Source organism: Trachinotus anak, unplaced genomic scaffold (genome assembly GCF_046630095.1).
Source record: "Trachinotus anak isolate AG129_WGS33_773 ecotype Australia unplaced genomic scaffold, CSIRO_AGI_Tana_v1 ptg000004l, whole genome shotgun sequence".
NCBI lineage: Eukaryota > Metazoa > Chordata > Actinopteri > Carangiformes > Carangidae > Trachinotus > Trachinotus anak.
The window spans coordinates 25898914-25926824 of NW_027273855.1; the positions used below are offsets into that span (position 1 = coordinate 25898914).

The 27911-nt window shown below is 40.2% G+C and overlaps 1 protein-coding gene across 1 annotated transcript in view; it reads right to left on the reverse strand.

The window, feature by feature from the left end:
• Window positions 1-292: 292 nt before the first annotated feature.
• Window positions 293-27911, reverse strand: part of oprl1 (opiate receptor-like 1) — a 79290-nt gene continuing 51671 nt past the window's right edge. Inside the window, exons 3-6 of the mRNA XM_071477491.1 lie at window positions 23512-23599; window positions 21936-22118; window positions 21205-21295; window positions 293-1320 (exon numbers count right to left, since the gene is read on the reverse strand). Of these exons, the coding sequence (XP_071333592.1) occupies window positions 773-1320; window positions 21205-21295; window positions 21936-22118; window positions 23512-23599 (910 nt within the window). The 3' untranslated portion in view covers window positions 293-772. The remainder of the gene's footprint in view (window positions 1321-21204; window positions 21296-21935; window positions 22119-23511; window positions 23600-27911) is intronic.

Consider the following 27911-nt stretch of genomic DNA (forward strand, 5'->3'; position numbering starts at 1 on the left):
TTCACAGAAAGCTTTTCTCTTCCTTGGCAAATCTTCTGTCTGTGGTCCTTCCCACCAAATAGCCACAATCCATGCTTCCAATGTTGTTTATAGTCTTTCTACTAGCACCAAAGTAGTGCATGATGGTTTCAGAGATTTGGTATCAGCAAGTCTTTCAATTAATCCCTAGCTGTTTATAAGTTCACAATAAATGTCTGGTTCCAACCCTTGCTTTCTCATACACAGAGTCAGGCATTGATCTTGAGCTGCACCAACTAGGTATCAGCCTTAGTTGGCAGATCTAGTTTCAGATAATCCTTTCAATTCTTTCGTTTTTGTCTCCAGCTCAAGACAGCTGGATCCTTAAGGAGGTTTCCCTAAACTCTGTGGCTCTATTCCAAAACATTACCACCTCAGTGGGGTTAGGGCCATCGTTGTTCCAAGATTCAGCATCCAGAATGGATTGAGCTACTTGCATATCTTGTACCCAGATGTCAACCACCATTTCCACCCAAACTTTCAATATATCCCATTTCCCTCCACCCATATAAGCACCCTAGGGGGGGTCCTATTTTTGACACCCCCATCCTTATTCTTAAATTCGTTTTCTTTCAATCCCGTCCTCCTCATCCCCCTCCCCCCCGCCCCAGGCCAGTCTTCTAGTTGGGGGGCGGGAGGGCTCGTGCCGCTAGAGAGCTGTAATCTGAGTTAATTCTGTGTTGGAGTTCCCTGTCCCCTGGGTCTCTCTCCTCTGTGGGGGGTCTACCCCCACCAAAGGGAGCTCCACGCCTAGTCATGCTGGATTAGGCGTCCCTCCCCCAGGTCCCCCGCCATCTCCAGCCTTGCAACTGTAGGCCGCTGCCACCTCCCTGGCGATGCTCCTCATCCTGCCTGACTGCTGGGTGTCAAGGCGGAATGGTGATGGGTGGCAGAACTCGCGGAAGCAGCGCTTAAAGTTCTCATCCAGGAAGGCATAGAGCACAGGGTTCAAGCTGCTGTTGACGTAGCCCAGCGCGATGCAGAAGTGCATCAGGACCAAAGTGAACAAGCTGCTCAGGTTGAAGCCCAGTGACTGAGCCAGGACCATGATCTGGATGGGCGTCCAACAGACGACGAATGCTGCTACCACCACCAGGACCATCCTGGTGATACGCCTCAGATTGCGGTCCTTTTCCTTGGAGCCGGACAGGATGCGAACATTGCGCAGGCGCTTCACCATCAAACTGTAGCAAATGCTGATAATAGCCACAGGGATGAGGAAGGAGAAGAGGAAGACGCAGGTGCCGAACACGGGATCCCAGTGACTCCTTGGTTCAGGTAAAACCACAATGCACTCAACACCTAGATTCATTGGAAAGAAGGGGAGAAGAAGAAAATAAAGTGAAAGTTAATTATGCAGCATACAAAATACTGGGTGAAGTGTAAAATTACTAATCTTGCTGTTCATTGAGAAACAACTATCTGGAGCAATGATTTCAGCATCTCACAAGTTCTGTCTCTCATGGGGTCCAAGTTTGAGCTTGGTTGTAAACTGAACACAGCCCTGGTGACTCCTGGATGCTACAGTATCAAACAAAAACATCAGCTTCAAGAAGTTGTATTTTTTCACTACTGACAAACCTTTGTAAAGCTAAGCTAAACAAGTCTAGATGCACAGAGACTGAATGTAACTGAATGTGCATTTCCAAAAATAAACCTTTATTATGCAATTAAACTGGGATAAAGTTGACTTTGTATGTTACAGAGAGCAGTGTGGATGATATCTGAATACTAATTGATTTATTAAAAGTGCTAATTACAAATGCAGATAAGGTAGTGATACTAATAATAGAAGATAGGCACAGAGAATTGAGGGAAGAAAAAAAATAAGTCCACCTCTATAGTTGGAACATGATGACAAAGGTATCAAGTAGACAAAGTATGAAAGGATAAATGAACAATGACAGGGGTGTCAGTTTTCACAGGGAGACGGGTTTAATCAGTTTAATCATAATACAGTCAGCAGCTAAAGGAGGAGGACTGGGCAGGAGAGAGAAGACGGGAAGATAAATGTGTCTGGACCTATAGAGAGATAAGAAGTGACAGGTAAAATAAAAGAGAATGAATGATGACTTAAGACTCTTAGTGGAAGCAGATAGGGTGGTGAAATTTTACATTAAAATAAGAAAGAAAATTTTGCAAAACCTGTGCAGGGGAGCTACATTTATACAATCTTACAATTCAACAAAATAGAGGAGAAAGAGAAATGAGGGGAAAACATGCATCCGCACTATGAGGATATACTCATATACTGAGTTACAAATAGGATGAACAACCACGGTGAATGATAACAGGAGAATACATTTTACAACATTTGTACACAAACACAGCTGCGCGCTGATCCTAAATTACAACAGAAAACAGAGTCCGGGTCCTCCTGATAAGACCTTGATTTCCCAAATGAAAGTCAGATGTTGGGTTTGGACTCTGGAGGAAAATCTTCTTAACATGCAGGGAGCAGTGCATCACAAAATGAAGTGAAAATGCAAAACTGACTAGACAGGAGTGGGCGACTGCTAAAACAGTGCTCCTCTCTACCTCCAGCAGATCCAAGAGGTGCAGTGTTTACTGATGAGTGGGTTAGATTTCCGGGAAATGATGACTCTTAAACATACACTTATCCTGAGTCCTATTGAAGACAACACTGATTTATTCAAAGAGATTCAAACTATGTCAGACAAAGGGGAAAAAAAAACAACGTATTTAATCTTTAAGGGTGTGAGGGATCAATGTAACATGTAGCATGCTCAATGATCGATTAAAGTTAGTTTATTTATTTTGTTTATGAATAAGAAATCTATTTTGACCAATATATATGTATTCCTTTCTTTACACATTAAAGTCTGTACAAGGTGATTATGGTTACAGCATATTAGCATGTTAGCATGCTAACTTTTACAGATTTGCACTAACAACAAAGTGCAGCTGAGACTGATGGGAAAGTCATTATTTCTGCAGGTATTTTGTCAAAAACCAAAGTATTGGATAGGCTGAAATTTTGAACATGGCTTTGATAATGGCTCTATAGCAAAAGTTAACTGATCATCAATGTGATTAAGATTCAATGTGACAGGGAAATGAATGTGTGTACAAAATCTTATAGTAATCCATCCAGTAGTTGTCAAGATATTTCACTAAAAAGACACGGTTGGTGATACAGGGAAAGTCAGGGGATGACTGAAGACGTAAATAAATCCTGTGGGGACCATGAATGTCTGAATATAATTTAATGGCAATACATCTGATAGTTGTGTCGAGATTTCAGTCTGGACCAAAGTAGTGGAGCATCTGACTGACATTGCCATCCCTGGAGTCATGCTCAAAATTATGATCAAAAAGTTTTTTTTTTCCTATATCATATTTTAATGAACATTAAGAGTTATACAGTGGGTTGGCTTGAGAAAATTCAATAACATGCAGCCCTTTCACTGTAGCACTTCCTAAAAACCTAACATTTGAATTTAAGAGGTATCAAGTACTTGAACTGCCTACAACAGCAGTTTAATACTTTCTTGCTTAGTCAGCCTGGCGAAACCACAGCACAGTCTGAGTGTGGTGAAGCACAAAGAGGGATGAGAAAGAAACAGAGAAAATCTTCTGTACGTGCTTTTCCGTAATTCTTTCACATTACACTTGTCAAAGGGTCAAACAGTGACTGATTACATCTTAGAGGTGATGTGGTTCCTGGATTTCTGCCATTAGATGGAGTTCATGTTTTCATCACAACACTGGAGAAAGCAAAGATTAAAGATTTCAATTTTTTGAGACCAAGAAATCAAATTTAAGTGACAGCAATGAGTATGAGAATAGTTATCCAGCATTAATTTGTGTGTTTTTAATGATGTAGTTCAATTTTTAAATATCTTGTCACAAACTGGCTCAGCGAACGTGACAAGATGGGAGTTTCATGTACAAATGCAAACAATAATGCCAAAAATAAATGGATGCCAGCAGTTGGCAGGAACAGGAGCAAGTAAGCGCATGGGCCAGCTTTTATAGTCCAGAAGGCCCAGGTGAACTGCATCAGTTGACGACCCTCCCATGTCAACCAATGGCCTGCTGAGGTTGGCCAAGACAACCTTCAAGGCAGTGGGAGGGGCATACGGAGCGCAGTTTCAAATAAATGATTCTCTGCTTTGTCCCTGTTTTTAAAGAAGAGAAATATTTTGAAATATTAAGTGATAAATCAAGTGGTTGTTTTTCCACCACCAAATAACTTATCATACTTCTGATCCAGTGCCCCTGGCTATAAAAACAACATAATGCAGCGTTTTTGTTTTGAATTAAATCCTTAAACTGTGTTTGCACCAATGGGAAGATAAGGCAGACACACACACATACACACACACACACACACACACACACACTGCAGAATAAACTACACAACAGTCACAATAAAGCCAGATCAAACAAATAGGACTAGGAACTGTTGACGGAAAAAGTTGATCTATTATTCCATTTGGTGGAAGCTTTTATCAGATGCATCTCACAGAGCCACGAGTGCGCACAATTTACAGTGTGTGGGCGTCCCCAGTAAAGATAGAAGCCCCAGCCCCGGCTCCATTACTGCCACACTCCAGCCATTGATCAAAAAACACAGTAAAAGTCTGTGTGAGAGAGCAGGAATAGTAATAACCTGCTTGATAGGGCTGTGAAGTTTATGTGTTTTATAAAAATCACTGTAGATGGCTCTCTGTTCCCGGTGGGAGAGGGTGGTAGAAATGGAGCTGCAGGTTGGTTTTAAACCTAAAAGGAAAGCAACAAAACAAATATAATGATGGTATTCATCCCTCTGGGGAAATAATCCCTCATCATAGAGGGTCAGAGGGCAAACAGAACAGACACCTTCATGTTGTAAGAGGTGGGAATCTAAGAATAGTGAAGCTGCTGCTTAATTTAGAGTTTCGTCTTCTGGTGTGTAATGGAAATGACAGCCCTACGCTAACGCTAACGCTAACGCTAACATGACCGCAGAGTAGCTTCTCATCACTTTCTTCATTTCGTCTTCCCCTTCTTCATCCCGAGGAAACCACTTCCTCTGTCTCATCCTGTCTATTTTTCAGACGGCTCTGACATCTCTGACAGCGACCCTCGGGAGACACTTCAATTTATTATCTATGATTTCATTTTCATTCAGCTCAGAGACAGGCTGACAGCTCATCAGTGCACCGACACACACCGCGACATTCACAACCTCAATAACCACGGCTTCAGCTTCTGAACAGGCGAATATGTGAGCATTTGTGGACACACGTCAACATGCAGACACATACAAACATACGAATGTGTTTCAGATTTTCACTGTGCTGTCTGCTATGGCCAAATTCCCAACAGTATTTTTTTTTGTAGCTTCAATGTCGCACCCCAGCAAACATCCCATTTCAGTGGGAGTTACATCACATAAAGGAAGTAAACATGTCATTACATGAATGTGTAGCTTTGAGGCACTTGACCGAGTGTATTTCCAAGGAACATGGAGAAGGGAGAGTTTATTAATAGCTCAATACTACAGCAACACAAAAAAAAAAAAAAACACGCTTTTTTTGTGAGACCACTGCATTTAATTGAGTGGCCCTCATCAAGGTCATCACAACACACTACAAGACACATTTCAGTCTCTGTTGAGGCGTGGGCCTCAGGTTAACGTGAAGACATTAACCCCCAACAATCTCTGAGGAAACAGGTTTTCCACTGGAACAAAATGCTCATACTCTCACTGTGCACTTTATGAGGTACACCTGTGCAATCTAGTGCAATTCAGTACAACAGCTCTGCCCTAAGTTCTCCCTTTATGAAGTTCCAGCTTTCAGTGATGGTCGGAGCTACGTTATTGTGAGGTTTTTCAATTTTTTGTTTGTCCTTCCTGTTTACACATGAGGGAGGCAGGATATCAGAAACACAAAGCACGTATATCTCTATGAAAAAAAACTAACCAAACAAACATTATAAGCAATGATAGTGATAATTTTGTCATGGAGTGATAAATATGCTTTATGGCGTTGAGATGCAAACTTATCTTCAAGCTAAGGGTTACCAGATGTTCCTACCATAACTGCCTTGGTGGCAAAGGTATGAAAGCTTTGTGGTTTCTTTGTTGATCGTGAAGTTACTGACCCAGCACTGATATTAAAGTGCCTCATCTGAGAACGGTTGCCTCTCATGTCTGATTGACTGACTCATCTGAGAAACTTCGACTTCATCATCTCCTGCAAGATTTCTCCCTTACAGGCATCACTGAATTAGACTTTATAGCAGGACATGATACAAATCATTGTAGCTTGATATGCCCCTAACATGTAGACTAGTATGTTTCAGAGTTTGTGCTCACCCTGTAAATTTCCATAAAGGTTGCTTTGCTGAAATATGACACTTCTATAACAAGAAGCCTAAAAAACAACCAGCTCCTCCGACCTGAACATACAGGTCTTTTTTTTCAACCCTCTGATGCGACCCATGGGAGTGTCTCCTAAAATAGCACTCCAGGGCGCACCGGACCTCGGTTGTCATGGTTACAATAATAAACACGCTGACTGTACAGAGAGCTGTGTACCTATCTTAGTTGGCACAGTTACTATTATGTCGATCATGCTTTGGTTAGGTTTAGGAAAAGATGGTGATTTGGGTTAAAATAAGTTCTTCCTCAAGATTACAGAGGAGCTATGTTGTCATGGTTACAGTATGACAATATGGTTAACTTTGTTGAATGGTCATGAATAATAGAAACAACATAAATTAGTACTTTCACATGGGAATTAAACTGCATTTTGTTGACCCATCCATCCATCCATCCACCCCAACCTCCTCCTGACTTAGTCACTCTGTATTACGTCACCACACTTTCCTCTTCGCTCTTGTCATAATTACTATGACCACTAGATGTCACCTAGCAACAAAACATAACTATGGGTCATAATAACCTGATGAACAGATGACCTATGGGCTCGTTTCTTACATAAGGCCAGTTTGAAAAAGTACAGGGGACATCACTGTGATCTCCATGAGTTTTGTCTTTAAAGATGAACTAAACTATGTCTACAGGTACATTATTACATTATCTATTGACCCTGGTCCCATTATAGACCATAATGCCTATTGAAACAGTTTTCCAGAGTAAATCCAGCAATTTTGTCCATTTCGTCCAAACACACACTGTGAAAAATCTATGCCATTCAAATATCGCCAGGAAATGATATTTGCTAGTGCTTTTCCGCACATGAATACACACATATGTGCACAGTGTCCCTGCCAGCTTTATTCTGACAGGAAATAATAAACAACACTTGATTCAATTCTCTGGGGACATGCTGTCGCCTCATAAATGGCCGTTTTCATGGTTGGCCCAGACCGCCTGCTGCATTAATGCACACACATTCCCACACATGCAAACACACACAAACATGTGCGTTGATGAAAATATGTTGACGTGTGCCCGCAGAATACATGCGCTTGTCAGTCGCTCGACCGGAGACACATCTCTCTGAGGAGCTGATGTCTGATAAAGCATTTCTGCAGCTGAACACAACTAAAGGTCAAGCTGCAATCACTTGATAGCTGTTAGCTGAGCAGCAGTCACTCAACGGCTGTTTCTATCTCAGCATCTAAAATGCCAAGAGATGATTTTTTTTATTTTTTACTTCCCTCTGTTTTTATACATACCAGTATTGTCATTTTTATAATCATGCAGTGAAAGAGTATTTGCCATTAGCACAGATGAACCTTCATTAATTCAAGCTTAATGTGACACAAGTTCATGCCATGAACTTCTCCCATCATATATAAGGAGGAATCTGTGTCCCATCCTGGTCTCCATTTCACACTTGATGATTCTCCACCTCTGCTTTCGTTCCTCTCATTCATCACTTGTTTCCCCTCTATTGCGTTTTGCTCGCCTCTTCCTTTTTCTCTTCCTGTCTGTTTTTCTCTCGCTCTCTCGCTCTTCCCATCTATTTTATTTCAATTCCTCAAACTTGCCCTCTCTTACTTTCCTCACCTCTGGTTCAGAGCCATTATTTTCTCTTTTTTAATTTAGCTTTAACCTCTTTCTGGTCAGTTTTTGCCCAGTGTCTTGTCTTTTGTTGATTTTCTCTATCTTTCACTTTATTCTACTTCTATGTCTTTTCCTTCTTTCCAGTTTTTCTTTGTGTTCTTCTTTCCTGTTAATTTTTCTTTCTTTTTTTTTATCTCCCTCCTCCTCTTAGTAATTTTCTCTTGCCTTCTTTACCTTTACTCTCAGAAGAAAATAAATGTGTTCAATCCATTTCTTTTTCTCCAACCAGCTTTGCTAAAGCTTTGCCTTGTAATTTTTATTTCTTGTTTCCTCCTCCCTCTCTCTCTCTCTCTCTCCCTCTCTCGCTGGTAATCTCCTCTGCCCTCCGCCTCTTTCATTTTCAATCAGAGCAAAACAGCATTCTCCTCTTTTTTTCCTCCCTCCCCTTCACCTTTCCTCACTTTCTCACTCGTCATTTTCTTTCTTCTCCTTCCCCGAAATCTTCCATTTCCTCTCTGAGCACAATAGCTGTGGTCTTGCAGAGATTGCTTCTTGCTGGCCTCCCACCTGAGCGCATGAAAGCTTGTTACCTCCTTTAAACAGCCGCCTCAGTAGCTGCTGAGTCCAAAGATCCAGGTGCCACTTTTGATATCCTAGAAGATTTTAGGTATTAGACTCTCCGGTACTTTACTGAATAAGAAAAGATGAAGGAAATAGAATAGGATATGATAATACAATTCCACTACTAAAGTCATATGCAATTAACTTCACAATGGTTCATTAATTTCAGTTCAATGATATCTTTAATTGCATGGGTTACTGATAAACCAATGATGTGTCAAATGAAATGATGTCACGTGTCATTACCTTCCCTTGTTAATGATGACAAAGACACAACCTGTGAGGTACAAGCTTCCTTCATATTAACTATTGAAAACCTTGACTAAGTAAAATCAACAGCAGAATTAGGTCTGGCTGTAATGTGTGGGAGGCCCCATCAGCTTATTACATATTTTTTTGCATTACTGTGGTGACAGCAGGTGAAACGATACTTCACCACACCCTAAAGCCACTCACAAGCGTCAGCACAAACAAGCCGCTTTCCAGTTTCTGTTCCTTCTCATTGTAAATTCAATCTCTTGGCTCGTTTGACTGACAAAAGATACATTTTTATGATATCATTTTGGGCTCTGGATATGTGAGATGAGAGGGGGTCGCTACATGTTCTTTTATTGTCCGACTTGCAGGACAGAGGAGAAGAGGAGAACATTTAACCAGTCTTCAGCTGCTGTTACGGGGGAGTTACCCAGGACAATCACAGTCTGATACTGCACCACTGAGCTGCCTTTACGTCGTATCTTCTCGGCAACATAACATTGTTTCGCTTTTATTATTTATCTCTGTCTAGCTTGTTTTGCCATTTCTTCACCAGTTTTTATTTGAACTTTGTTTCTTTCCTCTTTACTTTTGTTTTCTCTGTCTGATTTCTCCTGTTTCTCCTGCTGCTGAAAAGGACTCATGATACTTAGGCCTAGAGCAGATGTGGTTGGATCTATTAATAAGACAAGACAAAATTAAAGTTTGCAGTGGCAAACAATTATTAAAAAAAAAAACAAACATTATGCATAAGTTGTATGTGCCCTTGTTTTCCTGCTGTTGCATGCTTTAGGTGGATCTTTAGCTCAGTAAACTTGTTGCCTCGCACACTATTCTAACTCAGACATCATCCACATCTGTATAGTTGACCACAGGTTACATAGAGACACATCTGGGACATTTCCATGCTGCCTGGACTTGAATTTGCTCTGCAGCACCAGCCTTGTGGCTGATGCCTGTCTCTTGTGGACATTAAGAATGCATTCTGCCTCAGGGCTTTTTTCCTCTTAAATGAGTAAAATATGCAGCAAAGGAAAATAAAAATCCCCATCGGCTGTCACATTTTTGGTGTGTGTGTGTGTGTGTGTGTGTGTGTGTGGGGGGGGGGGGGGGGGGGGGGGGGAGTCACTACTTCAGGCTTTAATTCAGGTTTCAGAGTCACATTTGTTTACCTGCTGCTGATTCAAGCTGACGAATGCACTGTGGCAACCACAGACTTATATAACATGTTGAAGTGTGTGTGAGTAAAAGCAAATGTTTGGTCCTGTGTGTGACATTAGTTTATTTACAGCTGATCTCCCACTGTAGATTCAGGCAAAACATAAGGGGAGGAACAGGATTGTTTGCATGACTGTCAGAAGGCTGGGAGTGTGTGTTGGCACGTGTGCAGCTTTACTCCATGAGTGTGTATCCTCTATGTCCCTGGGCACGTGTGCTTTCTCTATGTGTGCATTCTGAGTTAGTGTGTGTGCATGTGTGTGTCTGTCCTCAGGCAATACAACAGTTATCATCAAAGTTATATCTGGCTGCGTCAGCAGGGGAGGGTGCACATGACTCTATTATGCACGGCGATCATCTGTTTTTGTTGCTGTTTTCTTTATGGCTGTTTTTTTTTTTTTTGTTAATATCTATTCAATATCTCACCACACACCAGATAAACTGAACGTGGAACCAAGAGACTGTTCATCTGTTTGTATAATTCCTGCAGAACCGGGGATCAGATCCATGGAAAAGATGTGTGATGTCAGCTCTGTCGGACTCAACCGTCTTTATTCTCCATTATGTTTCACTATCAAGTAAGTATTATGGATGCCTAATGAACTACTTTGTTTACAATAAACAGCTCATGAATAAGCCTGTGATTGTGAGGCATGAATGTCAATCAGTGAGTGCAGACGGGGTTCAGTGCTATGCCTGCGCTAACACTATGCTCCCTGTGGCATTATACAAATACAAGAATAGGTGCATTGCTGCATATCTTAGTGTGTTACCATCACTTACAGATCAGTGGGATAGTGGTAAATCTGTGTGTGCATTAATGTGCATGAAATACACAAAATGGGTCCCCATTCATATGAAAACAGCAACAAGTCCTCCGACCCTCTGATACGACATACCCACCGTCATTGCCATGGTTACTATAATAATGGTCATGGCTTGATTAGGTTTAGGCACTCAAACTACTTGGTTTGGAAAACATTGTGAGTATTTCCTTAGCATTAGAAAATCTTTGTTGTCATGGATACAATAATAACAACGTGGTGAAGTGTGTCACCTTCCTGTGTTTTGTTGACACATCCATCTGCCCCACCCTCCTGTCGCTCTATATACTACGTCACTGCACTTTGATCCTGTCATAATTATTACGGCCACTAAATGTTGCCTTACAGGGGGACAGTCTTGAAAACAGCTCCACAGCACTACAAGCACACTAACATTAGTTCATTTGTTTAAATATGGTTGAAGTGGTGCAAAGTCGAACATCTTCAGTAATGGACTGCTTTCAGCTGCAGGTTTGGCCTGGAAGAAATGCAACACTGATACAGAAATCTACAAAGTTTCAAATGAGCCCCTCATCAACATTCCTCTGCTATGTGAACTTGTGTGTATGTTGGTTTAAGTGACAATAAAGTTGGATTAAACTATTTAAATGGAAGACAGAGTCAGAAAAACCCAAAAAGTCAGAAGGATCGTGAGGCCCCGCTTTCACGGTCTGTATTCATACTGAAAATCAAGATCAAGCGAGCTTTTGCCCTTCTGCTCCACGGGAGGTTTCTGTCCTCCCTGAGCTCAGAGCTTTGAATATGAAAATGTGGACAGTAAATAGAAAAAGGTATATTAGACTATGCATTGTACATCATTAGTATTCCTTTTCTTTGACTTTATGTGCATTATGTGGGGGTGCAATATTTCATGTACTAGAAATCTAATACAGAAACACTCTGACCCAGAGGAAAGTGCAATTAAAAGCACACTGGCAATCCTGATGTAAGGACACAATATTCTTGCCAGCACAGAAGGATAATGCTGGGAAACTGTACTGCTCTACTGAAACAATCCACTGTAAACTAATCCTGAAATGGACCAACCTTGGCTTTTTGAAACCAGATGCTCTGATAGTCTGGCGATAGAAATTCTTAGTCCTGATGTGTATGAGTGCATCTGTGTGTAAATCATAACAGTGATGAAATATAGGATCATACTTTGCTAACATGATCTTTTTCTGGATAAAAAGCGGTTGAGTCTGACACCAACAATCCCTTTAAAACTCATCATGAGTGTCATCATCAAACAAAAGTAATGATGTGTGACACATTACCTCATTATACTGTTCGTATCACTGCTTTTACAATAACTAGCTCAAAAAAGTGATACCATGGCATCACAGATGATGAGGCATGGCAACATTAATTATGCATTGTTAATACAGTGGCACTTTGTTAGCAGAGCTGTTGGCCTTTGTGATTACTCATAAACTTACATACAGTAGCTTGGAGGATATAGAAATAACAGCAAAGACAATAAATGGAGGGAGGGACCCCCGACTTGTGATCTCAAAGCATCGTCACTGTGGGAACGCTGCTAAGGTTCTGCTTCATTATATAAGGAGTAAAACTCCATTTTAATCCATGACTTTGACATAAACAAATGTGTTTACTCTTTCCTGGTTGGGAGAGATTTTACATCAGGGTGCAGCTTGTTTGTTTCCTTCTTTGCTCATTTTCTCTCCTCCGATAACTCTCGGCTCTATCTCTGACCAGCTCCTACACACTCGCTCGATCTCCATCTCCATCTGCGTGCTCACCATACTGAGAATGGTTGCAAATCACTTAAGTGAGCAGTGGAAGCAAACTGTAATCCACCAGCGAAGCCTGCACAGGTGATAAGTTATCTTTCTCAGGAAATTTCTTCTCTCAAACATAATCCACCTCTAAATGCCATTGTAACCAAACTCAATGCATGCCTGCAGACCTTAGCTCCGAGCTTTGCTATGGAGTCTTGGGATATTCTGCCTCTAGGGGGTGCTACAAATTTGTAAAGTTTATATCCCAGAATCAGCTGGTAGAAGACATGTGAAATTTTGTTAGCACAATCTGAGATCATTACTCAGTCGATGAATAAAATTTGGTAATGATTGATTTAAAAATATATATATATATTTAATATACTTATAATCATTCTACCTTCCAAACTGCCAGCCACTGAATGATGATGAAAGTTTGCTTCATTGTAATCTATGTTCAGTTCAGAAGTCCATCACTATATATTTTTCAGAAAAACTTCTAACCTCTGAGTGTCAAACTCAAAAATTAGCACTGGACATAAATTGTTGCTTTGCAGATTCATTCAAAGGGATTCTGGGCTGATCCAGAGGAAAAGTTTTGGAGTTTTACTCAACACTTTTCAAACACTTATGAAGTTCCTTCTCTGAAAGAAAAGTGGACTCGATAAATTCACATGTAAGCAAATTTCAAAGCTGCTCCTACATTTCTTTGTACAGTCTAACCTCTTTGTTGTTGTCTGTATCTGTACACTGAAGCACGAACACACATCTCTACAACGCTGCTACGAAATACACTTTGACACATCTTCTAGTCTTTTGGATGGATTAGTCAGAGCGACTATTACTGACGGCAGGGTAGCTGCTGATTACAGCCTCCTTCCTGCCACTGTGTCCTTGGGCAAAGCTTTTGACCCCAATTACTGGGAACTTTCCCTGCAGCTGTCAGCTCTGTCCTCCTCCCTATTTGTTTAGAGGCGACAGGAAGAGGAGCTGAGAGGAGAGGAACAAAAGCGGAGAGGAGTGAACTTTTATTATCCCTGAATATCAATTTGTTGTACAGCTAGCAGTCATATAAGAACACAAGCAAACAAATTGTAATTACATAGAAAGTAGAGGAGGGTAGAAAAAGAAAAAAAAAATAGTGGATGGATAAAAAGATCAAAGTAAAGTGAGTAAAGTGAAAGTCAGGGCTTGAAATATATATATATATATATATATATATATATATATATATATATATATATATATATATATACACACATACACATACATACATACATACACACACACACACACACACACACACACACACACACACACACACACACACACACATACATATATTCCCCATATTAATGTCTGGAAGAATACAATACAATTTCAATGTAATTTCAATTACATTACAATTATTTTTTCAATTACAATGGAATATACCATAAACCTTGACATAAACGTCTATTCTGCCTGCCTCACTCCATCAGTGGTTTGTGACCTCAAGTCGCTCAAGCTAAATAACACACTGTAGGTAAATGTTAGAAGCAGCTAACTATCTAGCTTGTTAGTACACTTTCTTACTTTTAGAGTTTCCCTAATGTTATGTTATGAATGCAAATGTTGGCTAGTTTCTGGTGTTAGTTAACTAAAGTGTAACTTAAGGCTAATATTATCATCCCTGTTGGAGAACACCTCCCACCCCATGCAGGACGCTCTGACAGCACTGAGCAGCTCCTTCAGTGACAGGCTGCTGCACACACGGTGTGTGAAGGAGAGATACCACAAGTCTTTCCTTCCAGCTGCTGTCAGACTTTACAACAAACACTGTGCTCGGTAACCACACACACCAGAAAAGGACAACTTACTCACCACTGTCACAACCGCACGCATCTGTGCAATATCCCACAAACGCTGCTACTGTTGTTGTAAATATGTAATTTTGTTGTATCTATATATTTTGTATATTATTATATTGTTATTATTTCTCTTCCTAAATATTTGTTATTGCAGTTTCTTGCAGATTTCCTGTTGTCTGCGCTGCCACTTTGCTGCTGTAACACTGTGAATTTCCCCACTGTGGGACTAATAAAGGCAATCTTATCTTATCTTATCTTAGCTGTGTCTAACTTTAGCCTTAAGTTACAGTTTAGCTAACTAATGTTAGCTTGCTGTTAGTGTGCCCTTTCATTTCCAAAAATTTTAGCAAACACTGGTGCTCAGTCAGTAGTAGTGAGACCGTGGAGGATTTCCTCTAGAGATACATGTTTACATCAATATAGAGTTTATTTAACTTTAATTTAACTTTAACTTAAGTGTAATTGAACAATGTTAAAATCCATGTGTGCTGATGGCTAGTATTAGCAGTGGTGGAAAGTAAACACATTTGCTTTCTTAAATAAATACAATTCAGAGGTACTACTACAGCATTTCCATTTTATGCTACTGTATATGCGTATTCCATTACATTTCTGAGGACGATAAGGACTGTAACACTTTAGTTCGTGGAACGAATATTCAAAGGAATGAGATGTGAATGAAATAAATCAAGACGTAAATGAGAATAAATGGAATTTGAATTAAGAGACTGTGAATGAAAAGAACATTAAAGAAATTAAATAATTAAATGACCATTGAATTGAAGTGAATGAATGAGGTGAGGGTGATATTGAAGTAGTAAAATAAAGGGAATGAGAACACATGGTTAGAATAAAATGTAAGCTAAATTAAGAGGAAAGGAATGAAAAGAAAGAAGGACAGATGAATGAGATAAAGGGAGAGGAGAAAACAGGCAGAAGAAGTTGAAGAGAAAGCTACTGAAAAACAGAAAAAGAGACAAAGAAGAAGGAATAAATGGGCAGGCAGTAGATAAACAGAAAAAGCAGACACATGAGAGCAGAGATGAGTTCTAGTGCAGATGTAGCTCAGCTGTAGAGTAGACTAATAAAAATGATTATAAGATTAGGCCATAGCTGCAGGCTGAGAGTGGATCAATATCTAACTACTTGGCCTCCTGTTCCCTTACTAGCTACAACACATTACTCGATTTAACTGCAAAATAGCCCTGATAATAACTGTGCTATGTGTGGGCATGTGTCTGGAAAATCACTGACTGTTTCTGTTAATGATTTTCTTTCTGTTTAGTATTAACATAGATATCAAAAGTGTAATCGATTCAGCACTGACTTTTTTATATGCAGTATTTCTCAAAATGACATCACCGCATGATATGTTCATATACAACAAAAGATAACACAATAACAGGGAGTATATGTAAGTCTAAATAAGTAAATAGATTTAGTAACAGGTACTGACAGATCTGGGAAAAGCAAGAAGAGCTGTCAGAGGTTCTCAGGCCTCGCTGAGACTCAGAGGGGGAAATCAGTTCACATGTATTAGCAAGAACCTGACCATGCCTTCAAAACCAGAACCAAGGTCAGATCTAAAATTGACAGGAACCCAGTGATGGGCAGAAAGGATTGGAATAACGGGATTGTCTCCTCTTGGAAAGTGTTGGCAGTCTGGCAGCAGCTATATGCACTGGTTGCTTTAAGAAAATGTATTTCTGACTGTGGAAGGAAGCCAGCTGCAGTGGTAACACCTGGAGGACTAGCACAAGCACAATGGCTTTCATCAGGTCTGTGGGTGAAAGAAAAGACCTGAACTCTGTGATGTAATGTTCTCATGCAACCGAGGCTAAAGCACAGAGAAATTGTATTTGGTGGTACTGGTGTGAGAAATTAGACAGAGCTCCATCAAAACTAAAAAGAAGCTGGGGAGGTTTTTGTCCATAGAGCAAAAGGAAACACATAAGAGCGGCAGCAGAGGATGAAAATTATACTGCAACAACAAAAAAACAAATTATTTCACAAAAAACTAAATTAATCAAATTTTTGGGTTTTGGAAGGTTTTGGAATGTCAGTTGTCAATTGTGTGTCTCCTCTTTGCAGATGATGTGGTTCTGTTGGCTTCAATAGATCAGCATGCTCTAGGAGTCGGTGCCCCAAGTGAAGCAGTGTAAGTATCTTGGTGTTATGAGCTCTGGGTCGAAGTAGACAAGCTGCTCCATTGTGTAATCTAATTCATAATAAATGGTCTGGATTTTCACCAAAATTTAATGGGTTCTTCCCCAGTCCATGTCCCATCCCTCCACCAAGTTTGGTGCACATTGGTTCAGTACTTTTTGAATTATATTGTATATAATAAAAAAAGAAAGATAGACTTTGGGGTGGAGGTATGTGTGAAAAAAAAACAAGGCAGAAAGAGGCAGACTAATACTGAGAGACAGTGAAAACCAGACAGTAAGAGGAAGAGACAACCAGTCAGATGGATTTCCAAGGTTGGCATTCATGATGAAATTCGGAAATGAAATGAAACTCTTCTGCTTTAATATTTGGGGAATGATGTTCTAGCCTGTGACCCTTAGTTAAACAGTTCAAGCAAAAGATTTGTTCAACAAAAGTTTGGTTTAATACACTAAAAACAAATGTCTGTAATGTGGGATCAAAGTATCCTATAATACAGTTTCAGATTTTCTTTCCAGCCTGTTACAAGGTGTATCAGTATTCTTTATAAATTGAACCTCATATACTTTTGATCATTTAAAGATTCAGTGAATGAAACTATATTTTACAGAAGATCATCTATAATCTTAATGTATCCATTGGAGGATGGCTGAGGATGCTTCACTTCAGCACTGACCTGCTTCATATTTCAGGTTAAATGATAATGAAATATTAATGAACCTAAAGAGAGAAGGACTGTGTTTCTCAGAGACAGGATTGATATTAAAAAGTAAAAGTTGTGTAGTCATTACAATCAAAATGGTTCAACCCATAAGAACCACGAATAGGTTTTGAATTTTGTTGGCTTACATAAGTAGGCCCAAACCTAGAGGTCTACAGCAGGTCATAAGATGAATTGAGGGGTTGGAAGATCCATCTTATCACCAATAAACCAAAATCACAAATTACACCCTATCCTTTCTAACTTCAGCTAAACATGTCATAAACAGTAGAGTCACTATGTCATAACACAGATGAGTAAGCTAGCTAACCAGGCAGTGAGTTACAGTGGCAGTGGGCAGGATTTTTTGTTTCTAAACAGACTAAAGGTCAGAAATTTAATTTTATGAGCCAGCAATCTCAGCAGCTGCTGAAGGAAGGTTGAGCAACTAGTATTGATGAACAACCCTGTTTACCTACATGTGACAAATTATAGTGATTTTGTTCTTTGGTATAAACCTCATGCATTGCCCCTTTAAGGTCATATGAAATCCTTTGGGCACCTGTTCCTGTAGAAACTGAGCAGAATTCTTTCAGTGTTTTTGGCCTTTTTAGACGAAGAGCTGCCATCTGTGAGCTGTAAGTTTGTCATGATATCCAGGGCTGCCAGCACAATCAGATCACACACACACACACACACACACACACACACACACACACACACACACACACACGCTCATCATCACTCTCACACAACCATATAAGGCAAATGCCCCGCTTTGAAATACACACACACACACACACACACACACACACACAGCTTAATGTGTGTAGAGTAGAATGTGTTCCCCTGCAAGACTTTCTCATTAATATTAGACTGTAATTCTGTCCGTGTGTGTGTGTGTGTGCCATAAAGTAAAATATATGAATGCCTGAGCGAGATGATTTATGGCAGCAGCAAACACACACTTTCGCAGTGTATAAAGACAAAGGACTCAGCTAGATCCACTCAACTGAAACTGATAAGCAGCTATAAGAAGAGGAATGAAATGAGCCTATTTCAAAGTGAGAATGAAGCTGCTGTTATCCATCAGGCGTTATCAGGTATCAGGTATCAGAGAGAGAGAGAGAGAGAGAGAGAGAGAGAGAGACTTTTCGAGTTACGCACTTTTGCAGATGATTGCACCACATTTCCACAAGTTCAAATCTAGCTGTGGCCCTTTAGAAGAAGTCCATGACACTGCTCTGTTAAAGTTAGGGCTCTTTTGTCATTCAAACATATGTTGCATAAATGTTGATTTTGGCTTTATTCGAACATGACAAGAGTCTCAGTGTACAGGGAGCAGTCAGTAAAGATAAGGAAGAATAGTGTTTTCTAGAGGAAGAGCAGAAAATCACCAGCTCTCTCTCAGGCTGCAGCAGTGATGGGTTTAAAGGGGATTTTGCCAGTGAGGCCTTAATTAATGCCCATCATAAATGTGCAGGGCACTTGCCCTTTCCTCTCTCTGTAAATCCCCTCATAAATCTTCTCATTGATTTTCTCATTTATTAGATAGAGAATTCTGCAGCCTGTTTCATAATGCCTGACAGTGCACAAGCATAAAATTACAAGACATTAAGTTGGGAGTCTCATTTAATTCCTCTTTGCTCATTTTTATTTCATATTTTAATTAATGAGAGCTGAAAGTATGATGCGGGAATGCTTTCTGATTATTATTATGACTTTATGAAAACGACTTCCTCCCACGCCGTGAAGGGAAAAATAATTTTTATGAACCTCTCTGATGTCAAAAATCTCCTCAATAGGCCTGGGCGAGATTCAAGATCCAAGATTTTATAAATTACAGTCCTGCCCATGTATTGCGATATACAATATTATTGCAGAGATGAATACATAATTGTATTATTGTAGTTATGTTTCAGGTATGAGAGATATACTCATACCTGCCACTAAACAGCAGTTCAAAGTTTTCTATTTGTCACAATGTGGACTAGACAAAGCAGTGAAATGAGGGTTGGACTCAGCAGCAGGGCAGACTTTGAATCAAGTCTGCTGTAGTAAAACTACAGTCGTGAGTTGTTTTAATTGTTAGCGCAGCAAGGAATTGAGAAATGGCATTTTCTCCTTTCCTTTCATAAAGGAAGGTCCAGTGTTTCCTATGCTAAAGGAGATAAGACAGGAAGCACTGAAGCTCTTTTCCTTATTAGAGAATTTGACCAGCTCTAATCATGGCTGCCACTTACATACTTCTGGCTCATTTCATTCAGTTAGGAACATTCCTGAGCAAAAAAGAATTGGACGACAGCCCTGGTCTTTCTTGATGAAACAGGACTTAAACTGACAGGGTTGTGATTTAGCAGGTGAGTGGTCGACAGCAGCAACACTATATCAGTGAATGAAGAAGAACCTGTGGATCCTTTTTGTGCAGCACCAGCATGCTGAGGTGTTTGATGTGTGGGTGGAAATGTCAGTTTCCTTGTTCTTCATTTTTCATGCTCATTGTAAAATGAATGCCTTGAAAACTCCCTGTTTAATTGATTGTGGTTCTGAATTACTTGCATGATAATTCCTCTGCAACTGAGTTGCCATAATTATGTCTTTCTGCTGATTAAATCCCGCTGTATTGAATTCATTTGTATTTTCCTCAGTTAATTTCTACCATGCATATTTATGATGGAAATGATGAGTGTTAGTAATTCGCACATGATGTGTGGGGTGAAAATATTCAGTCGGCTCAACTGTCATTATTCAATAAAGCTGCATGGACCTTGTGCAAAACCTCACATTACACAAATTTGGACCCATACAAACTCATTTAGCTTTTAATAATCAAAACTTAACAGCTAGTGACTCAAGCTGTTGTCTCACGGGTCCATTAACATCACCTCTGCTGATTGGTTTGCATTTGACGAACGAAATCAAACCTTAGGAATCTTTCTATTCTGGTCCATATAAATGTGCACCTGCTGTGTGCAGCTTCATTTCGTGATGCAGGAGCGTTCCACGACAGCGTGCGCTGAGCCCATTAGTCAGATGCTGTGCAGTGAAAGCTATAAAAACTGGGACAGCAATGACATTTGTAAACGGGTTCACTCACATCACACTTCCTGAGGCGATCTCTTAAAATACAACTTGAACCTATTTTTTCCCCCACACCCACCTTTTACAGCAGCAGATATTAAGAAAATATATCTGTGAAAGATGTGTTGTGTGTTACACAACTGAATATTGTTCTGCATATTATTAACACATTAAATTCACAATATTGTAGTCTTATGTGATGCTACAGTATATATGGTGAGACTGTGCAGAGTTCCCTCATGGTTTGGTTTCAGTCCTGGCCTGCTGTGTGAATTGCAGGACCTTCTATACAGAGGCGTGTCCCTTTCTCAACTACGTCCAATCACGTCAATCTGCCACAGGTGGACTCCAGTCAAGTTCTAAAGACAGCTCACAGATAATTACAGCAAACAGGAAGCACCTGACCACAGTTTGGAGCCACAGCAAAGGCTCTGGATACCTTCATAAATGAGAGATTTCAGTTTTTAAATTTTAAATGAATGAGGGAAAAACATGTGTTCACTTTGTGCTTGTGGGTCATTGAGTGTAGATTTTTGGGGGAAATAATTGTGCAATTTGATCTGTTTAAAAATCAAATCCACATTACAATGAAGTGCGTTAAAAATGAAGGAGCCTGAATAATTTCTGAAGCTGCTGTATATGCTGTAAGGTGCATGCATGTGTGTCAGTGCATGTATACTTGCTTTATGTGCTCAGGTATATATATATATATATGTAAAGTGTGCGGGTGTTAATAACTTACTGTTATGCTCTTGTTCTTCCTCAACGTTTCCCATGACCATGGCTGGAACACCAAACGCCGAAGCCAACACCCACACACAGATGTTGACCACCTGATGACATGATAACATGAAGGCAAAAAAACATATTAACATACAGCAACATTCTTTCCAATAACTTAAACAGATCGTCATTTCGTACACCCACATCTAAATCTAGAATGACTGTTGGCATGACACCTACATTCAGTGAGTCAACACTCAGATAATTATAATATAATAATCATTACAATCAATTTGTAGTTTCTCCTCTTTCCACAAAGATTTTATAGAGATTTTTCACATATGCAGCAGCATTCCCCAACACCTGTAAAAAGACTATAAATAAGTTAAAGTCAAAAGAAACAGGAGGCTAGTCTCATCATCATGTCTGACTTTACGTTTTAACCACTGTTATTTCTCCAAAGATGTAGCGCACAGATCGTCACAGCTTGTACACAGTTCTGCAATGTTGTGGAATAAAGGAATAACGTTGCTGTTTCTTTTTTTTTCAGCTTCCCCACATGACAAAAACACACAGAAAGTCAGTTTGAATGGTTCATAGCCTGACTGAACTCATGACAATAATGTCTGAAGAGAGCTGAAGTGAGTGTTGACAGCTGATCTGATGTCAGCGCTCGTTTCCCGGAGAATAATGGAGGTGTGAAGGTTTTGAAAAGGTTGAATATCTCACTTTGAAATGAAATGCTTTTACCTTGGCCTTGTGAGGTGTCCTCATGTCCAGGGCTTTGACAGGGTGGCAGACGGCCACGTACCTGTCCATACTCATCACTGTCAGGGTGAAGGTGCTGGTGAACATGTTGTAGTAGTCGATCGACACCACCGCCTTGCACAGAGCGTTCCCGAATGGCCAGAAGCCCAGGAACACGTCAGTGCCCTGGAAACATTTCAGAAATCAAAGAATGAACACAGAAATGCAGCTGGAGGCAGAACAGAGAGCTCCATTGCTGCTGAAATATGACTCTGGACAGTTAATTATCCACTGAAGTGGAAACACATTAGTGCAGTGGAGCACAGAACCATAACACCTCACAACCAACCAGTGACTGTCCAGATAATACTGAGAGTAAAACCTGATCACTTTCTCTGCACAGAACTGATCATTTCTAAGTAAACAGCACATGTGATGTGGGGTTGTGTGAGGTAGGCTTCTTTTCTATAGTCAGAGTCTTACCCAGCAGTGTATCCAGATCAGCATGCTCCCAAAAAAAGTGTTAGCTTTATTTTGAACATGTTCACCGCTGCATCTTGCTGTCAAATAGGCCTTTCCTGCTGAACTAAAGATTGTGAAGCACTGGACCAAATGGAATGTTCTTATATATATATATATATATATATATATATATACTTTTCTAGTCTTATCAATCACTCAAAGTGCTGGACAATGGAATCCACACCTGTTTGATTCAGAAAGAGCTAAGTGCAGATGCACTTCAGGACAGGAATACAGTAGTTCAGTGCTTAAAAAACTGTAATTTCTGATCTTATAATGCTGTTTTTTCTGTGGGCATTTTTTAAGTGGCTAAAATATGTTTGCTTTTTGGTTTTTTTTGCCGTCCCCGTCCACAGCAGCAGATCGCTCAGCTTCTGTGCTGGTGCTCCTACTGCTTCTCTAAACTGGCAGCTCGCTGATCCGAGTATACTGCAGGCACACAACCCCAAGTCAAATAACCTGAACTATCACTTTAAATAAGTTGTTTTATGCGTAAATTCATAGATTTGTGAAGATTTAAAAGCAGTAGTGAAAAGTCACTGTATCTTAAATTTAGAAAAAAATATATATATATTACGAGATGATATACTGGACACTGGTGCTGCATGATAAGGTACAAAGCAATAAATCACTCATATATGAATGTTTTAATATAAATCATAGAGAAACCAAATTATACCTTATGTTAGTATGTGAGATTTGAATCAGTGATGTAGCGCAGAGCGAAACTATTTCCACAATATATCATAGAAATAGTTATTCCAGGATGCACATGATAAAAACTACATCTGTGTGTGACCCACAAGAAAATCATGGTCAGGCTAAAGACAGGTGATTCAGTGGTTACCTGGCAAAAAAAAGAAAAACAAAAAAAACAAAACACCACAATGCTGTTTTTTAAAATACGGCTTTAATGAAAAAGACAGAGTGCATTTTGCAACCTGCAAAAGCAAAACGCACTCTGCCTGATGCTGTCATTCTTCCTGGCTGGTCAGTCTGGGCAAAAAAAAAAAAAAGGATTCCGGTCTTAATGTGTAGCTGGTTGATAAATTCCTACCTGGAAGGGTAAAGTAGCCAGGAACAAAGAGTCAGCCAGAGCCAGGTTAAAGATGTAGATGTTAGTGGCCGTTTTCATTTTGGTGTATCTGAGGAGACACGAAGCAGAGAGAGACACAAGTTCAGTGAAGACAGGAAGCTCATTTTACTGTAGGTCACACACACACCTTTAACACCTTAATCAAGCTTCTGCAGCCAATTCAGGGTTTAATCCAGTGAAAGACACTGTGTGTGGCTGCAGGTGCATCAAACCATTAGGATGCACAGAGTGTTTTTATGAGGAGCTGCGGCTCAAACTCCTGGTTGTAATGAGATTTGGTGTGGAGGCTTTTATCCAAAGCACCTGGCAGCAGCAGGAGTGAGGACACTGTTAACACCGGTGGTGACTGTGGGAACCAGACCCCAAAACCTGGCAATGCTAATTGAGTGTCGCAGGAATGAGTCCTAAAACCTATTAATTAGTTCGCATTTTAGCTCTTCTGGTCCCCTGGTTCTTTAGACTCTGGGTTTTTTGAATGGGTTTTTGGTTAAATGGCTGAAATAAGGTCTGTGCTTAACAAAAGCTCAAGACATTTTCACGTTTTATTCTACGACATAAAAGTCAGTAAATGTCAGTATCATAAACTGTTGTTTGAGTTTATTTTCTGCAGTAACCCAAAAGCCCAAGTAGAAGTCCCATTGGGTTTTTGTTGAGGGAACCAGGGCAATGCTAACATCTGGGTTAGCCTTTGAGGTTAATAAAGAGTACAGCCTGTGGTGACTTTAAACTTTTGTTGCCAAGTTTGAACTGTATGTTTTATAATATTCCAGCATTAAGCCTGTAGTTTGATGAAACAGAAGTAACATGATGTGAGCTATAGTCAGATTTGTAAAACATTATCCATTCTGTTAAAGGCAACAACATTTATTGCTCATCTGAATGCTAAACATTTGGAATAATAATTAAAAAAAAAAAAAAAAACATTATTATGAATTAGATTTCCTTAGAGCCTTATCAGTGGTTGAGCTACAGTGTAACTGCTGTAAAAGCTTGTCCTGAGGTTGGATGTTATGTGCCCCCTCTGCTGGGCCTCTGTGGCTTCTGTCCTGATCTGTCCTCTCCCCTACGGTGACGAAGTCAGGAACAGGCTCGTCAGCCTGATCTGACCTTGTGGTTTTCTGCTTTGTTTAGTTTCCTGTTTCCTGTCGGGGTTTGGTTCTCAGTTATCCGTTAATCTTTAGGGAACACCCCAGGTCTGATGGTCCAGAGTCTGGTTTGCCTGAGGCATTCTTCTTATTTTTATTTCATCTTGCCTGTCTCTCATGGTCAGACTGGCATCCCTCGCCCAATGTCAGCTGGGATTGACTCCAGCCCCCCAGACCCTGTATGGATAAGCATTTTTTAATTTATCGATTTATTTTTCAACATTTTTTGGTCGACGTTTTATGCTTTATTGTTTTTGGGACATACACAATCATCACAAATAAATATGTGTTTACTTTCTGTCTTCTGACTCTGTTTGATATATAGCAAATAAATATCAACACAAAAATTAATAGGAATCTTAAAAGTAATGATAAAATAATAATAAAAAAAAAAGTTCATGAAGACATTAATTAGCCACTAATTATCTGAATGTGTGTGGGCGTGTCCAATGTACTTCTGTGCCTCTTTGGCCTGGGAACAAACTGAAGGCTTTTCTGCTTCAGATGCCCTCAATAAAACTTTACAAAAACGCACTGCAGTCAAATGCCCCCCCCCCATCCCTCCACCCCCTTCATTCAGTTTGGCCTCAAGCTCTTTTGCACTCTCCCCTCTTCTCCTCAACACATCCCCTTCCTTCTTTTTCCCCTTTCTCTCCATCTCCTCCTCTGCCTCCCTTTTCCTCTTCATGTCCTCTTTTTTCCCCCATCTTCCCATTTTAGAAGACGTTCACTGTACTCAACACCCTTCTCCATTTTTTAGGTCTCTCACTCATTTATTCCCTTGCATCTCAGCATCTGTGTCTTTCAGTCTTTCATCCCTCTCATTACCTTCCTCTGACTTTCAGTTTGTATCTGTATCTTCCCTCCTCTTCACTTGTTATCTATCTCCACACCGCTTCTCTCATCCTTCCTGCCTCAGTCTGCATCATATCTGCAGGTTTCAGGAAGCCACTGAATTTGAGATGTTTTCAAGACTTTTAGAGCTCTTTATGCCTGGAATCAAATCTACACTCTTAATAACCAAAACACAGAGACATAGGACTCAAGAACTGTTGCAAAAATGCTTTTCATGATTTTAAAGGTCCCATATTGTCATTTTGTGGGTGCTTACAACTACTACTAGTTGTTTTGAGTCTCTTGGAGGCTGCTTTTGTGTGATCCTGCATCTGTTTGTGGTTGTTTTTTGTCTCTTTGTGGTTGTTTATGTGTATCTGTATTCAAGAAATGTTAACGGTTACTTCAAACGGAGGCTCTGGCCCTGAGGCCGTCTGATCCATTCTGTCGTCACTCTTCACTGCCCATCTCTTGATCACCTATTTTCTGCCTTTATGTTTACTTTCTCTTGTCCCTTCGCCCCATCATTCACCTGAGCTCTCGCTCTCCCCCTCCCTCTTCACCCCCTCCATCCCAACCTCACTTGTACCTCAGCTTCTTTACATCCCTCCCTCCCTCTCTCTACATACTGAAGAGAGAGCCTGAGAGCCTTCAGAGAGAATATTTCATGGCTGTTCAGCTATCCGGCCCTCTTTACATCGGGGACCAGAGTCGATCCACCCAGACCTTCTTTTGCTGTCTTTCTTTTTCTCCTCCAGAACATCTTGTCTTCCCTCCATACATCTCTCTGGGTCTCTCTTGTCTCCTGGCTGTCTGTCTCTCTGGCGAAAAAACATCCTCTCTCTTGCTCTTTATCTGAATTCAGAACATCTCCAGATATTCATCCCTGTTCCCTGTTCTCATTTTCTTTCTCCATGCCTCTCCCACTCCCTCTCTGTCATTCAGTGAAAGCATAATTGCATTATAATTATGAGTTCAAGGCTCCTGGCAGCAGCAGAGAGAAGAGACGGAGAGAAATAAAGAGGGCAACATGAGAAAAGAAAGGACAGAGAGGCGAGCCCCGAGCAAAGAGAAGCTCCAGTCAGTAACGTACAGTGAGGGAAACTTTCAGGCAAATCTAAGGCTGCGACAGCAGGCGAGGAGATTGTGTCACTGTAGTTACTTTGATGATACAGGAACATCTTGTTTGTTGTACATGAATGCTGAAAAATCACAGGAAGCGTTCAAATATAAAGGAAGGCAAATGACTCGTTCATGCACAACATAATGAAGGCGTATCTACAGACAAGTCGCATCACAAAGAAGAGTAAAAATACAGAGGCAGAGATCCATGTACTGTGTCAAGATCTTTGTGGCAGGAAACAGTAAAGTAACAGTCTCATCGTTCTTATAAACTGGTCAAAGAAGAAATGGAAAAAAAGTTAAAAAGTTAAGAAAAAAAACAACTTTGGACATAAATCTTTAACTCAACAACATTAAAAAAGTGACCTGATCACAAATTAAGACAGTTTTAATCAAATCTAATTTAATTTGTTAATTTCTTTGTCAACCAACTCCTCAGTTAATTCACAAACTCATCCTCAGCAGTGAGTTAAACACTGGATCAAAGCTTTTCTCTGGATCAAACTGGAAGCTCGGCACACGGTCCTGATATTTCCAACCCGTTAGTGCATCTTACTTCCATTCCTGAAACGCAGCAGAAACACACTGATCTCTTTAGACTCTGTGTTGTTAGCATTCACTACTGTCGGTCTGCACTTAAGGAATTCCACAATCACCAAAATAAGCATGAAATATTCAACCATTACATCAAAGAGGGTTTACTGCTTCATGCCTCTCTCATTCTCCCTTGTGCCGGCTAATTCCTCTGCTCGCTATCGCTAATTCTCTTTTGACTACTTCTGTCTTCTTTAGTAAACACTTAGGCTGGTCTAATCCTCTGAACAAAATTCAATCTGCAGGCTAATACCAGAAGATGATTGCAGCTCCCACCCCTTCTGCAAGACACAAGGTTCATATTTTAAGATTCTCCAAAATGGTGGGACATGAACTCCAGAGTCCCATATAACATTTTCTGATTTTCTACCTGCTAGCCTCCTCGTAAGTTTTTCTATCGCTACATGGCCATCGGTAGAATTAGCAGCTGTTTACTTACCGGTTCTGCCAAGCACTTCAGTCATCATTACGTTTACAATAGAGGAGGTTATAATACACCTTCTGAGCAGCGCTATGATCTGAGCAGACTGAACGATACAGCGACTCGGTATTGGAATGTGACGAGGCTGTGCCGGAGCTAGCTGGTTAGCATGCCAACTTCAGTAGAAAAAAAGAAATGATAGAAATAAAAGCCAAGTTTGATGCAATTTGCAGAGTTTCCTCTGG